The sequence below is a fragment of the Lithobates pipiens genome, unplaced genomic scaffold (genome assembly GCF_037356315.1).
Source record: "Lithobates pipiens isolate NorthernLeopardFrog02 unplaced genomic scaffold, aLitPip1_a1.2 Scaffold_19, whole genome shotgun sequence".
In the NCBI taxonomy this organism is placed as follows: domain Eukaryota; kingdom Metazoa; phylum Chordata; class Amphibia; order Anura; family Ranidae; genus Lithobates; species Lithobates pipiens.
This window is the reverse complement of record NW_027507764.1, coordinates 577,070,169-577,084,468: the sequence shown is the minus strand read 5'-3', so window position 1 is coordinate 577,084,468 and position 14,300 is coordinate 577,070,169. Positions and strand designations below refer to the sequence as shown.

Sequence of the window (14,300 nt, the reverse complement as noted above, 5' to 3'; positions counted from 1 at the left end):
ACTGTTTCGGTTTTTTTTATTATTTTTTTTATTTTTTTTAAGTAGCTTTATTGAGTACAAAATAGAAGTACGGAGAGCAGAACAAGCTTCTCTCACACATATAAGCAAAATAACATAACAGAATTCAGAGAGTCGTGGTTAATGATTCCTACTCTGAATGGTCTAAGGTTATCAGTGGTGTACCTCAAGGTTTAGTGCTGGGACCCTTACTTTTTAATATCTTTTTATAAATGATATTGGGTCTGGGATCAAAAGTAACATTTCCGTCTTTGCAGATGACACCAAGCTATATAGTGGAATAACGTCCTTACAGGATGTCTCCAATTTACAAGCCGACCTCAATGCTCTGTATAATTGGGCGACTATGTGGCAGATGAGGTTTAATGTTGATAAATGTAAAGTTCTGAACTTGGGGGCTAAGAATATGCATCATACATACTAGGGGGAGTACAACTGGGGGGATCCATAGTGGAGAAGGATCTGGGGGTTTTGGTAGATCATAAGCGTAATAATAACATGCAATGCCAAGCTGCGGTTTCCAAAGCGAGCAAAGTCCTTTCCTGTATTAGGAGAGGTATGGACTCCAGAGAGAGAGAGAGATCATTTTGCCCCTGTACAGATCATTAGTAAGACCTCATCTGGAATATGCAGTTCAGTTTTGGGCACCAGTTCTCAAAAAGGATATCGGGGAACTGGAGAAAGTGCAGAGAAGGGCAACCAAACTGATAAGAGGCATGGAGGAGCTCAGCTATGAGGAAAGATTAGAGGAACTGAATTTATTCACTCTTGATCAGAGGAGATTAAGGGGGGGATATGATCACCATGTACAAAAATATAAGGGGTCCATATAGTGAACTTGGTGTCAAGTTATTCATTTTACAGTCAACACAGAGGACGCAGGGGCACTCTTTACATCTAGAGGAAAAGAGATTTCATCTCCAAATACGGAAAGGTTTCTTCACAGTAAGAGCTGTGAAAATGTGGAATAGACTCCCTGCAGAGGTGGTTCTGGCCAGATCAGTAGATTACTTTAAGAAAGGCCTGGATTATTTTCTAAATGTACATAATATAACTGGGTACTGACATTTATAGGTAAAGTTGATCCGGGGAAAATCCGATTGCCTCTCGGGGGATCAGGAAGGAATTTTTCCCCCTGCTTTAGCAAATTGGATCATGCTCTGCTGGGGTTTTTCACCTTCATCTGGATCAACTGTGGTTATAGAATTGGGTATATGGGATTGTATGATATATTTTTTTTGTGGTTGAACTGGATGGACTTTTGTCTTTTTTCAACCTGACTATGTAACTATGTAACAAAACTGAAAAAAAGTACAGTAAAATGTCCTTACAGCATACTGTCATCAGTCAGAAAGAATACAAGTGCAGTTGAAGACCATACATATGAGATCACAAAAAATAAGTAGTAGTAAACGAGGCAGGAAAAAATATTGACTTTTCCTATAGACACTGTGTAGGGTCGGGTCGATTTACTACTGGAGAAGGCAAAATCTGGTGTTGCTTTGTATAGAAACCAGCCAGCTTCCAGGTTTTTTTATTTTTTTAGTCAAAGCTTAATTGAACAAGCTGAAGTTAGAAGCTAATTGGCTACTATGCACAGCTGCACCAGAGTTTGCACGCTCCAGTTTTAGTAATTGGACCCCTGTGTATCATGAACAAGTAAACTACCTGGATGCTGGCCTCGGTTATCTTGGGCCTCGGCCATCTTGGGCCTCGGCCATCTTGGGCCTCGGCCATCTTGGGCCTCGGCCATCTTGGGCCTCGGCCATCTTGAGCCTCGGCCATCTTGAGCCTCGGCCATCTTGAGCCTCGGCCATCTTGAGCCTCGGCCATCTTGAGCCTCGGCCATCTTGAGCCTCGGCCATCTTGAGCCTCGGCCATCTTGAGCCTCGGCCATCTTGAGCCTCGGCCATCTTAAGCTCAGGGTGAACTGAACACAGACACACACACACAGACACGATGTATGAGGAATATGTGTCAGCAAAAATCCCCCCACAACACTAAACGCTAATCTGCATGCTTACCCTCAAAGCATAAATCCCCCCCCCTCCTCCAAGTACAAATCTCTGTCCCCACCTCACCTCACATGATACACACAGTACCCAGGGCAGCTGTCCCTCCTGCCCACCCCTTGTCCCAGTCCTGCCTGGCCTATATGTCTAATCTGGAGCAATAGAAAGACACTCATGGGTCCCCAATTGTATGAAATTTCTTGGGGAATCCCCTGGCCTCTTGGGTCAACTCGTATAATGGAATAGCTTGGTTAACTAAGCTAATACATAAAGACACAATATAGGGAGTAGGTGATTTCCATTGGCATAATTCAGAAAAAGCTTAGTACAGTTAAGAGTATCATCATCAATATATCTGAAGAGAGCGTAAAGGATTCCATTAGGCAGTTGTTTAAATGATTCGAAAAAAAAAAAAAGAAGCCCATAGGCCAACGTTGCGCTCGAAATAAGAGAGGTTATATATGAATAAATGTAAATAGCTGCCAGCACCTTAAAGTCCAATTACAAAAACTCAGATAGATAAAATATGCAAAATAGATGCAGCGCTAGTGAAAAGATTGATCGATTTATCAAGTGAAAGAAAAACTAAAGCAGAGTCTCATTCAGATTACAGTCCATAGATAACAAGGAGGTAGCACCCATCCGTGTGGATAGAGATAAGTTACAGAGGAGGAAATCGTTAAAAAATCCTTCATATAAAGTGCGTCCAGCTCCACACCCTGATGAGTAGATGACCTGCTTACCGGATCGCCATGACCACTGAACAGTAGTCTCCCCACGCTCAGGGAAAGAACGGTCTCCCCAGGACCTGTAGAGTTGTCTGGAGCTGCAGCTAAAACTGGTGATGCTCAGAGAAACACAAAAAGAAATGCTCCCATAGTACTTTATAAAAGAGGATTTAATAAAAACGAGCGGGTTACACTTACAAGATAAAAGCTGTTTGAAAGCGTTGCAGCAACGTGTGTTGAAAACGAAACCGTGGCATCTCCATATGCTTCACTTAACTTCCTATATTTGCCCATCCACCTCCTGAGAGGAAAAACATGATGATGTCACCGTCGTAGGCTCCGCTGTGTTGAATTAGCCGATTCCGTGGCAAACAGTGTTGCTGCAGAGCATCCTTCTGAAAGCGGATGGCATCCTGACCCTCTGGATTGGAGCTGTAGGCTGTGTGCCCCTTGGTAGGCCGCAATCCCTTCACACAGCAGCAGGATGGTGTTCTCACAGTGGGATCCAGGAAGCAACCTCGACTGGGATTGAGGCCTACCAAGGGGCACACAGCCTACAGCTCCAATCCGGAGGGTTAGGACGCCATCTGCTTTCAGAAGGGCTCTGCTGCAACAATGTATGCCACGGAATCGGCCGATTCACCAGGGTGGAGCCTACGACTGTGACATCATCACGTTTTTCCTCTCAGAAGATGGTTGGGCAAATAATATAGGAAGTGAAGTGAAGCCAATGGAGATGCAGCGGTTTGGTTTTAAACACATGTTGCTGTATCGCTTACAAACGGATTTTATCTTGCAAGATGTTGGAAGATATTTTGTGACCCCTTTTTTTACAGTGTATCCCACTATTGATCCTTGAGTTGGGGCAATTTTTCATAGAAGTCCTGAGCACTGTTTTATTTTTGATTTCTTATATGGTCATTACTCCAAGTGTCTTTACAGCAGCCTGGGACTGTTTTGGATTTATGGTTCATAGTTTTAGTACTGTGGATGGATGCCTACAAGTACCTCCAACCATTACGGCTGACAGCTCGTAGTTATTTCCCAATGAAATGCAAACTTTTCCACAGTCAGTGATGATTTGGGGAGTTATGCCATCTGCTGGTGTTGGTCCACTGTGTTTTATCAAGTCCAAAGTCAGCGCAGCCCTCTACCAGGAAATTCTAGAGCACTTCATGCTTCCCTCTGCTGACCAGCTCTATGGAGATGCTGATTTCATTTTCCACCTGCCCACGATGCCAAAAGTACCAATACCTGGTTTAATGATCATGGTATCACTGTGCTTGATTGGCCAGCAAACTCGCCTGACCTAAAACCCATAGTTCTGGGGTCTCAAACTGGCGGCCCTCCGGCTGTTGGAAAACTACAATTCCCATGAGGCTTTGCATTGCTGACAGTTACAAGCATGACTCCCACAGGTAGAGGCATGATGGGACTTGTAGTTTTGTAACAGCTGCAGGGTCGCCAGTTTGAGACCCCCTGCTATAGAGAACCTGTGGGGTATTGTCAAGAGGAAGATGAGAGACAGAATACCCAACAATGCAAACTAGCTGAAGGCCGCTACCAAAGCAACCTGGGCTTCCATAACATCTCAGCAGTGCCACGGGCTGATCCCCCTCCATGCCACGCCACGTTGATGCAGTAATTCATGCAAAAGAAGCTCCGACCAAGTAGTGAGTTCATACTATACTGTACATAGACATACTTTTCTGTAAGCCAACATTTCTGTATTAAAAATCCTTTTTTTTTTTTTTTTTATTGGTCTTATATAATACTCACATTTTCTGAGATACTGAATTGTGGGTTTTCGCTAGCTAAAAGCCATAATCATCAAAATTAAAAAAAGGAAAGAAATGCTTGTAATATATCACAATTTGTATAACGCATCTATATAAAATATGAGTTTCTCTTTTTCAGTTGAATTACTGAAATACATTTTTTTTTTTATAATATTCTAATTTTTGAGATGCACCGGTACATATGACGGCTTTGTAAGATTAGAGTGACATCAAATTTTGCATTACAAAAGGAAGATGCACTCATCCCGGGACTACCATCGTGTTATGCAGCATCTCTTGGCATAAACAGATTTCTTATAGTTTTCCAAATAATTACATAGAAGATACTCCATCTTAATCATGACCGTGATACTTTGCTGAAAAGGAACAGTTAACTTGGCACGGTTATTCTTGGAGATTTTTATACAGTTTGTATTACTCTGGTGATTCCTTTTGTGTCACGTTGCTCTGAATTAGAGCTGCATGATTCTGGCTAAAATAAGAATCACGATTTTTTTGCTTAGAAGATAGATCACGATTCTCACGGCGTAACATCATCTTTTAAATTAAAACAAAAAACAAATTGGGCTAACTTTTCTGTTTTCGTTTTTTTTTATTATTATTATTCATTGTATTTTTTCCCAAAAAATTGCATTTAAAAGACCGCTGGGCAAATACAGTGTGACATAAAATATTGCAGCAATTGACATTTTATTCCTTAGGGTCTCTGCTAAAATATATATATTGTTTGGGGGTTCCAAGTAATATTCTAGCAAAAAATAATGATTTTAACTTAAACAAGTGTCAGAAAAAGATTTAGACTTTAAGTGGTTAAACTTCCTGCATTTACCAGTTTAAAAACTTGGCAGGATTTTTTTTTTTTTTTTCCCACACAGTTTATCCCTTTGATCTAAGAAGGAAGAGAGTTAGTTACAATGTTTCATGTTGAAAACTTGGCAGACTGCCTGGATGTTTTCTTTTGACAGCTGAGTGAGCAGATAAGTCTGTCCACTTGTTATATGAAAGAATTGGCAAACTCGGCAATAGAGATCTTGGGGGGGGGGGGTTTGAATCGAGATTGCAATTTTTTAACGATTAATTGTGCAGCTCTACTCTAAATCCTCCATCCAAAAATTTTTAATCCTGGATTGTGCAATAATTTACAACATGCATCCCTTTTTGCATAATGTATAAGTTTAGGATTCTCAGAGGGGCACCCGTGCTTTTAACATTCAGTCTTCTCATTTTAGCCAAGTTTTATTTTAAAGCCGAACTCCTAGCAAACCCAAACATATTTATATAAAATACATGTATGTGAGCTGTTTTTTTTTTTTTTTGGACCATTTTGTCTTTCTGTCAATCCAGTTCTGAGAGTTTCCCGGTTCTGTAACACAGCACAGCCCTGTCTGGCAGGGCTGGAGACCTGATTGGTCGCTGTTGCAGTTCAGGAATACCAAGTGTTATGCCTCTCCCATTCTGTGACTGGACAGTGAAGGAGAAGCAGCAGACTGATGGGTTCATCTGTCACTTGGCTTTTCTACTTATTTTAGCATGCTCCTTGCACTGTAACTTAACCAATTGTCTCCTTGTGCTGGTTTGCCTTTTTCACAGTTTGAGCATTGCTGTACAGTCAGTGTAAAAAGCCAATACCAGGCAAAATTCAGGTACTTACATTGCTTGCATTCTAAAATAGAACAGAAAAGAAAGCCGCATTGTGTCTTTTATATCTTTCTGGAGTCAACATGAAGGGCTTGTTCACACTAACGTTGGTCTGCACACATCTCCATCTGTCTGTGGCTGTTATTCTCCATCCGCTAAGGACTCATTCACACAAGCTTTGCTGTCTGAAGAGTGATCTGTGTTCAGATCTCTCTCCAGAGAGCATTTGACAGGCAGCTAGGAGGCGTTGTATCGCCTCCCCACTGCTTGCTTTAACCCAGGAGTCTCAAACTGGCGGCCCTCCAGCTTTTGCAAAACTACAAGTCCCATGATGCATTGCAAGGCTGACAGTTACAAGCATGACTCCCACAGGCAGAGGCATGATGGGTATTTTCGTAAAACAGCTGGGAGGGCTGTCAGTTTGAGACTCCCTGCTTTTTAACCCTTTTAACCCCACACTAGCACACTGCACCCACACCATTCTATGGGCAATCTCGTCCTTGACAATTTTTTTTTTTTTAACTGCTTCCCATAGGGATACCCCATATGATATGAGAGCTGCCTCTTAAAGTGGTTGTAAACCCTTACAACACACTTTGACCTACAGGTAAGCCTAGATTAAGGCTTATCTGTAGGTCCAAGAAATATCTCCTAAACCGATATGGTTTAGGAGATATTTGCCCGAAGACAGGCACCGCTGTCTACGGCGCATGCACAGTAGACAGCGGCGCACTGAGCGCGGCACCGTCAACGACGGAGATGCCGCGCGTGTCGGCTCCCGTGTGCATGCGCAGGAGTGACGTCATCGCAGCTTCGCCGAATGACAGCGGCGGAGCTGCGAGACCCCACCGAGAAGATGGATGCGCCGGACTACAGGGGACAGCGGTGACTTCGCTGGCTCCTGTGTCAGATAAGTGACATGTAATGGACTACTATGCGATGCATAGTAGTCCATTATGCTTTGCCTTTGCAGGGAATGAAAGAGGAAGTAAACTCATCAGGGTTTACTTCCTCTTTAAGACTGAAGATCACACCTTTAGGTCTAGCACGCCACCTAATTTCATGCCTGTACTTACAGTGGAGACTACAGGAGGCCATAGCATGGTAGTCATGGTTGTCGCCATTAGAAAATCTGCCCAGTTGAATTCTTTGCAGCCATTTCTAGAGTGCATGTAGAAATGAAGTAGCTGGGATGGGGCTGCAGGAGATTAGCAACAATTAGATGCAAAATAAAGAAATAGTTTATTATACTAAAGACAAATAGACTGTGCACCTTTCAAATTGGAGTTGCGCGCTGCAAGGGCAGTTGCTCCAAAGCTTAGTAAATGAGGTAAATCTTCACTTTGCAAAGAATACCCAATCATGTGCAAGGGGGGAAAAAAAAACAGCATTTTTTTGTCTGCAGGTGATTGGATGATGGAAGTCATGCTCATTTCCCGTACACTGGTGTAGTAGTTAGCATATTCGCCTAGCAGCGATAGTGTCACTGGTTTGAATCCCAGCTACGACACTACCTGCCTGGAGTTTGCATGTTCTCCCTGTGCCTTCATGGGTTTCCTCGGGGTACTCCGGTTTCCTCCCACACTCCAAAGACATGCTGATAGGTTAACTGGACCTTGTCTAAATTGGCCCTATGTATGAATGTGATTTAAGGACCTTTAGATTGTTAGCTCCTTGAGGTCAGGGACTTGCTGAGAATGTATAATTTATATGTAAAGCGCTGCGTAAAGTGACAGCACTATATAAGTACCTGAAATTAAAAAAATAAAATTACAAAGCTCTGGAGCAACTGCACTTTTTAGAGTGCAGTTTATTTGCCATTAGTAAATCAACCCCTAAAATCTCACTCAGGGTTTACATATACTTTGTCACAACTGGTCGCAGTACCTTCAAATACCATTGAGAGGCACCACTGGCAGTAATGTCACCCACCGCCAAAGCATTTGTTCATGTGACCGAATTCCTGTGTGTTTGATGATGTGCTCCCAATAGATCCTCCTGTAGCCCAGGTAAGTATCAATGGGCTTCTTCTGTTTTCCGTGCTGAAAGGGACAGGGGAGCGAAGGGGTCTCCCTTTTTATAGACCTGGTTTAATACAGAATTATTACTTGCTGTCAACAGGGATGACAATGCCGGGGAATTTCTCCAGCTCACATACCCCCACATGGCCCATATGATCGATGGTTGTTAGGAATTGCCGCATTGTAGGTTTTCTCCAGGAAATGTAAACCATCTTCACATTCACATAAACTCAGAAGGTGCCAACTTCAGAAATAATTCAGTTAAGAGGTCACAATAATCCCCTGCTTTGTTTACAGAACATTTCTCTACATGAAATCACCAGATATGGCCTTTTATGGAGAAAGTCGGAGAGTAATCGTCTCTTTACTCCACTTCATTAGAAGTTTCAGGCTGTTGGCAGCATCACTGGGATTTAAAGGGAGCCATTCCAGCTCTGTTCATGTAAACGATATTATTGTTTTACAAACCATTTTCTTATTTAAGGCTAATTACAAAAATGATGTTTTCTGTTCCAGTCTGGGGGTCAGCCATGATTTTTTTTACCTGTCACAATGGTATCAGAATCAATGAATGTAGATGTCTGATTGGAGCCAAGGCTCATTAGGGGAGAACTGGGGCACCAGGGTTTAAAATGCATCTGTTACTATACCATTTTTTTACACTTCTTTCGTTTTATAGTTAAAGGACATGTCCAGCCTGAGCTTGTTTGGCTGGGCTTCTCCTATGGATCACAGGAGTGCAATTTGTTTTGCACTCCTGTGGCCCCTTATGGGTCCAGTGTTGCATTTGTCCCCTAGCGCCTCTGCACTGAAAACAGAGTGATTGAACATTGCCGACCACTCTTTTTTCAGAGCTTCGTGAGCAGAGAGCTGTAGACTATCAAAACTTGGTGGAGGGGGAGCCAGGAGCCCCGACAGGGGAACCGAGAAGGGGAGGATTGGGGCTGCTCTGTGCAAAACCATTGCACAGAGCAGGTGAGGATAACAGGTTTGTTTTGTTTTTTTAAACTAAGAGTTTACTTGACTTTAATACTTAAAAGAGAAGCATGGTTTTCTTCTTTTTTTGGGGGGGATTATACTTACCTAGGTGGATGCAGCATGGGTCCAATGCTGTATCTGTCACCCGGCGCCTCTGCACTGAAAACCGAGTGATCGAACATTGCCGACCACTCCGTTTTCAGAGCCTCGTGAGCAGGGAGCTGTAGACTGTCAGTCACGGCTCTCTGCTCATCTCCCTCCGTGCTCATTGGAGCGCTGGGCTGTGGAGGGGGCGGGGCTGGCCGCCTCAGGCTCTCAGCAGCTGACGTCAGCAGAGAGCGGACTTAAGTCCACTCTCTGCTGATGTCACAGATGTCAGTTCAGGCACCGCGTCATCCTGACAATGGGAGTCTGGATCCGCCAGGTGCCTGGACTGACACCCGTCTCAGCCTCTCAGCGAGCCGCTGAGAGCCTGAGAGGGCCACCCCCCGTCCCCTCCACAGCCCAGCACTCCAATGAGCGAGGAGGGAAGATGAGCACAGAGCTGTGACTTAGTCTTAGCCCTTGTACACACGGTCGGAGATTCCGACAACCAAATCCGTCGGATTTTGTTCGTCGGATTTTGTCCGAAACTGTTGCATACACACGGTCGGACGAAGTTGACGGAAAATCCGATCGTTCAGAACGTGATTACGTTATTTCGTTACGACGGGACTACGTTCAGCCTAGTAGCCAATAGCTTTGGTCTAGGAATTTGATCTGAGCATGCGTGGCACTTTGTCCGATCGGAATTCTCTACACATGATCGGAGTATGTCCGATCGGAGCATATTGTGTCGGAAAATATTTCCGGCAAGTTGGAAAATTTGGTCCAACGGATATTCCGATGGAAACAGTCGGAATATCCAACAAAACACTCCGATCGGACACATTCCGTCGGAATCTCCGATCGTGTGTACAAGGGCTTACAGCTCTCTGCTCATGAAGCTCTGAATACCAAGTGGTCGGCAATATTCTATGGATTTCAGTGCAGAAGCGCCCGGGGGCATATTCAGCTTTGGACCCATGCTGCATCCGCCTACTTAAGTATAATTCCGTAAAAAAAAACATACTTCTCTTAAGTATTAAAGTTATGTAAACTGTTAGTTTTTTGTTGTTTTTTTGAAATACCAAACCTGTTATCCTCACCTGCTCTGTGCAATGGTTTTGCACAGAGCAGCCCCAATATACTCCCCCGTCGGTGCTCCTAGCTCCCCCTCTACCAAGTGTCCAGAGACGCACAGAGCATGGCTCAACTTTATGGCCCCCAATCGCTCTGTTCTTGCTGGCTGTAATTGACAGCAGCAGGAGGCTCCTACTGCTGCCTCTGAGCCAAAGAGAAGGGAGAGAGCCACTGCTCTTGTGCACATCGCTGGATCGGTAGCGGGCTCAGGTAAGGATGAGGGGGAGCTGCACTGAGAAGGTTGAGCGGGAAAAAATGTCCCCCTGACAAGACAAGTTGGGCGTTGACAGATGCTCCCTTTTGTGAATCCTGCTTTACTCTGCAGCAGGTGAAAAAGTTGTGAAAGAGTCCCCAACAACAAAAGCGTATATCTGAGCAAAATAAAAATTTAAAAAGATTTCAGACATTCCGGCAATGCATACACATTTCCTCATGTTTTATCCCTGCAAAAAAAGCGTTGTTAAGAAAAATACTTGTTGATCTTTCCAGAAATTCAGTGAACTCCTAATTTACATCTACTGAGTTGGTGAGGTTTGAAGCAGCCACTTGTCTCCATTGAAAGCTCAGAACATTGTCACCCAGTTATGCTGCGTACACACGATGGGAAATTCCGCCAGCAAAAGATTGAGCACATGTTCTCAATTTTTCCAAAGGAAAAAGTTCCGAACTGAAATTCCGATCGTCTGTAGCAATTCTCGATGTGCAAAATTCCTACGCATGCTCGGAAACAATTCGATGCATGCTCGGAAGCATTGAACTTCATTTTCTCGGCTTGTCATAGTGTTTTGCGTCACCGCGTTCTTGATGGTGGAAAGTTCATCAAACTTGTGTGACCCGTGTGTATGCAAGCCAAGCTTGACCATCAGAGCTTTTCCCGAAGAGAATTCCAATCGTGTACGCGGCATAAGAGGAACTGTCTAAACAAGGGCCTTTTTGACATGAGCACGATAAATTCTTTTATTGAAAGCTGCAGATTTAAAAACAGACAATCTGCTTTTGAAATTAGATTGAAATATTAAAACTTATGAGATTTCTTGATTGGGTTTACACATACTTTTAATATAAATATATACTGCAAAATCTGATTTTCCTGTCTATTTTTACTGGGCATGACGTCTCTTGTGCGGGCAATTGAACATTCTATTTGTGTATTTGCAGGTGTGTGTATGTGGGAAATCTTAATGTATGGAGTGAAGCCTTTCCAGGGGGTGAAAAACAATGATGTGATTGGTCGGATAGAGAACGGCGAGCGCTTACCAATGCCAACCAACTGCCCCCCAACACTCTACAGCCTTATGACCAAGTGCTGGGCATATGACCCCAGCCGGAGACCGCGGTTTACCGAACTCAAAGCACAACTGAGGTGAGGCCCCAGTCAAGTTTTCTTCTTTTTTTTTTTTTCTTTTTTTTTCTCTTTGGGACCAGAATATTACGGGTTGAAGACATTTTCCCACACTCACCTCCCCATATTCCACCCCAACAACAATTCCATTATTTCATTCCTATCTTTTATATGTTTAAAGTTCCAATGTACTCAGAACGTAAAGCTGAACTCCGGGTATGTTTTTGTTTTTTTTTGCATAGTTACTTTAGTCCATACCTGGTGGGACTGCTGTGGAATTGAGTCACTGTAGCAGTTGGTGCTACTACAGTGACCATTGTGGTCTTTTATGTCCCCTGTCCAAGTGTCTGCCCTTCTGTACGGTGAGCACAGAGGGGGGGGGAGATTTATTAATACTGGGGGCACACAAAATCTGGTGGAACTGTGCATGGTAGCCAATCGGCTCCTAACTTCAGGTTGTTCAGTTAAGCTTTGACAATAGGAAAAAAGTGCAGCGCTAAAAAAGACTGTTACAAGTTATAGCGTGATCCAATAACTCCAAAATAAAATATACGTAAATAATGACATATAATAGTATAAATCATAAAATACAGTATAAACCATAAAAAGAAAAAAAAAATTCTATAATAGTGAAAAAGTCCAAATAGTGACATCAAATGGGCAAGTGATTATCAGATAACAAAATAATTCCGTGAGTGTCCAAATAATCGCTGGTTTGGAACGCATCCACAGTCCACTTCCGGTGTCACAGCTGCTTTCTATGATGGGGGTCTCTCTCTCTCTCTCTCTCTCTCTCTCTCTCTCTCTCTCTCTCTCTCTCTCTCTCTCTCTCTCTCTCTCTCTCTCTCTCTCTCTCTCTCTCTCTCTCTCTCTCTCTCTCTCTCTCTCTCTCTCTCTCTCTCTCTCTCTCTCTCTCTCTCTCTCTCTCTCTCTCTCTCTCTCTCTCTCTCTCTCTCTCTCTCTCTCTCTCTCTCTCTCTCTCTCTCTCTCTCTCTCTCTCTCTCTCTCTCTCTCTCTCTCTCTCTCTCTCTCTCTCTCTCTCTCTCTCTCTCTCTCTCTCTCTCTCTCTCTCTCTCTCTCTCTCTTATTATGGTATTGAGGGGGCGATCAGCACCCCAGATGATGCTTTTTCAAGTGAAACGCGTTGGAACTGTATGCTTAGCCGCTCATTACTGCTTAATTGCCTTTCTTAAGCGCTTGTTGTCACTTGGAGTATGTAAGTGCAATACTTATACCATTATTTTAATAAAACTTTCCATACGGAATTATACTATGTCCCCCTTTTTTTCCTTCTCCTTTGTCTTCCTGGTGGAGTTGATCCCTCTGTAATTTGGCGTACCTTACTGTCAGAAACCATGATCAGACCGAGGCAGAAGTACAATTAAATCACACTTGTTTAATAAATAAAAATAAAAAGGTAAATAGAAAAAGCGTAATCAAAGCATAGCCACCAGAGTCCAGTAACCGGATCGAGTAGTCAGCCAGGCCAGAAGTCAGGGATCCAAGTAGAGCAACAGCAAGCAGGATAAGGAGCCAGAAGGGATGTCAGCAAAGCCAGTCTTAAACAGAACCGCAGGAGATGGTTTCTTGTGATGTGACCAAGGCGAAGGCAGAGATGAAGTGAGCTGTACAGCTTTAAGTAGGCAGGTCAGACGAGCATGATCAGGGACAGCTGGTAACACTGGAGAGAGAAGAGAGCTGGGCAATTAGCTGACAGCTGAGCAGCCAGCCCAGAGAAGGAAGGGCTAAGCCAGCCCTGACACTTACTCTTATGAGTGATTGCCTGGAGGTTTCATCTTTATAAGAGAATTTTGGACCCATGGGATCATCTTATAAAGCCTGCTAGATCACCAGGTATATACTTATGTGGGTCCAGGTCTTTTGGTAAGCGATTAGTGCTGTCGGTGGTGGATCACTTTTGTCACTTACTTAATTGGACACTCATGGAAATACCTTCCTGGTTGATAGTCGCCTATCAATTTGATAGATAACTATCCCCCCCCACCCCCACCCCAGAGGCTGGCTTAGCACAGCTGCCATTCACAAAACACCTTATATTTTTTTTCAATGAACATTTAACATATGGATATAAGAATGAAATCACGGACCTGTTCCTATCAGAGTTTCCTTCAGTGTACAAGTGCCTTTTGGATGGTTACATTATCTGTATCCCTGACACCCGTATTTGCAGTTTCTCTATAAGAACTACACTTCTAGCATGGGAAGGAACATGAATGTGAGTGATACAACTGCTGCCACCCCAAATGGGTCACAATATGGGAAAGTTTCCCCCAGTGGGGTTTTTTCACAGCAAAATTACAATTGTTAAAAATTGGTTTAGAAAAGTTTTTTTTTTATTGAAAAAATCGCAACACCACATAGACACATAAACGTTTAAAATATGAGCTCTGGTCCAGAGATATGTACCACCATTCAATTACTACAGTGTTATAGCCATTAGACATGTGCACACTGAAATATTTTGTCTTGGAATTTTCATTTTCGTCCAAAAAAATACATTTATTTAGTTACTCCCGATATTC

General features: G+C 43.3%; 1 protein-coding gene across 22 annotated transcripts in view; it reads left to right on the top strand.

The window, feature by feature from the left end:
* Positions 1–14,300, top strand: part of PTK2 (protein tyrosine kinase 2) — a 549,666-nt gene that overhangs the window by 418,101 nt on the left and 117,265 nt on the right. For all 22 annotated transcript variants that reach the window (XM_077493396.1, XM_077493389.1, XM_077493392.1 and 19 more), the window contains one exon: positions 11,574–11,778. In XM_077493396.1, coding sequence (XP_077349522.1) covers positions 11,574–11,778 — 205 coding nt within the window. The remainder of the gene's footprint in view (positions 1–11,573; positions 11,779–14,300) is intronic.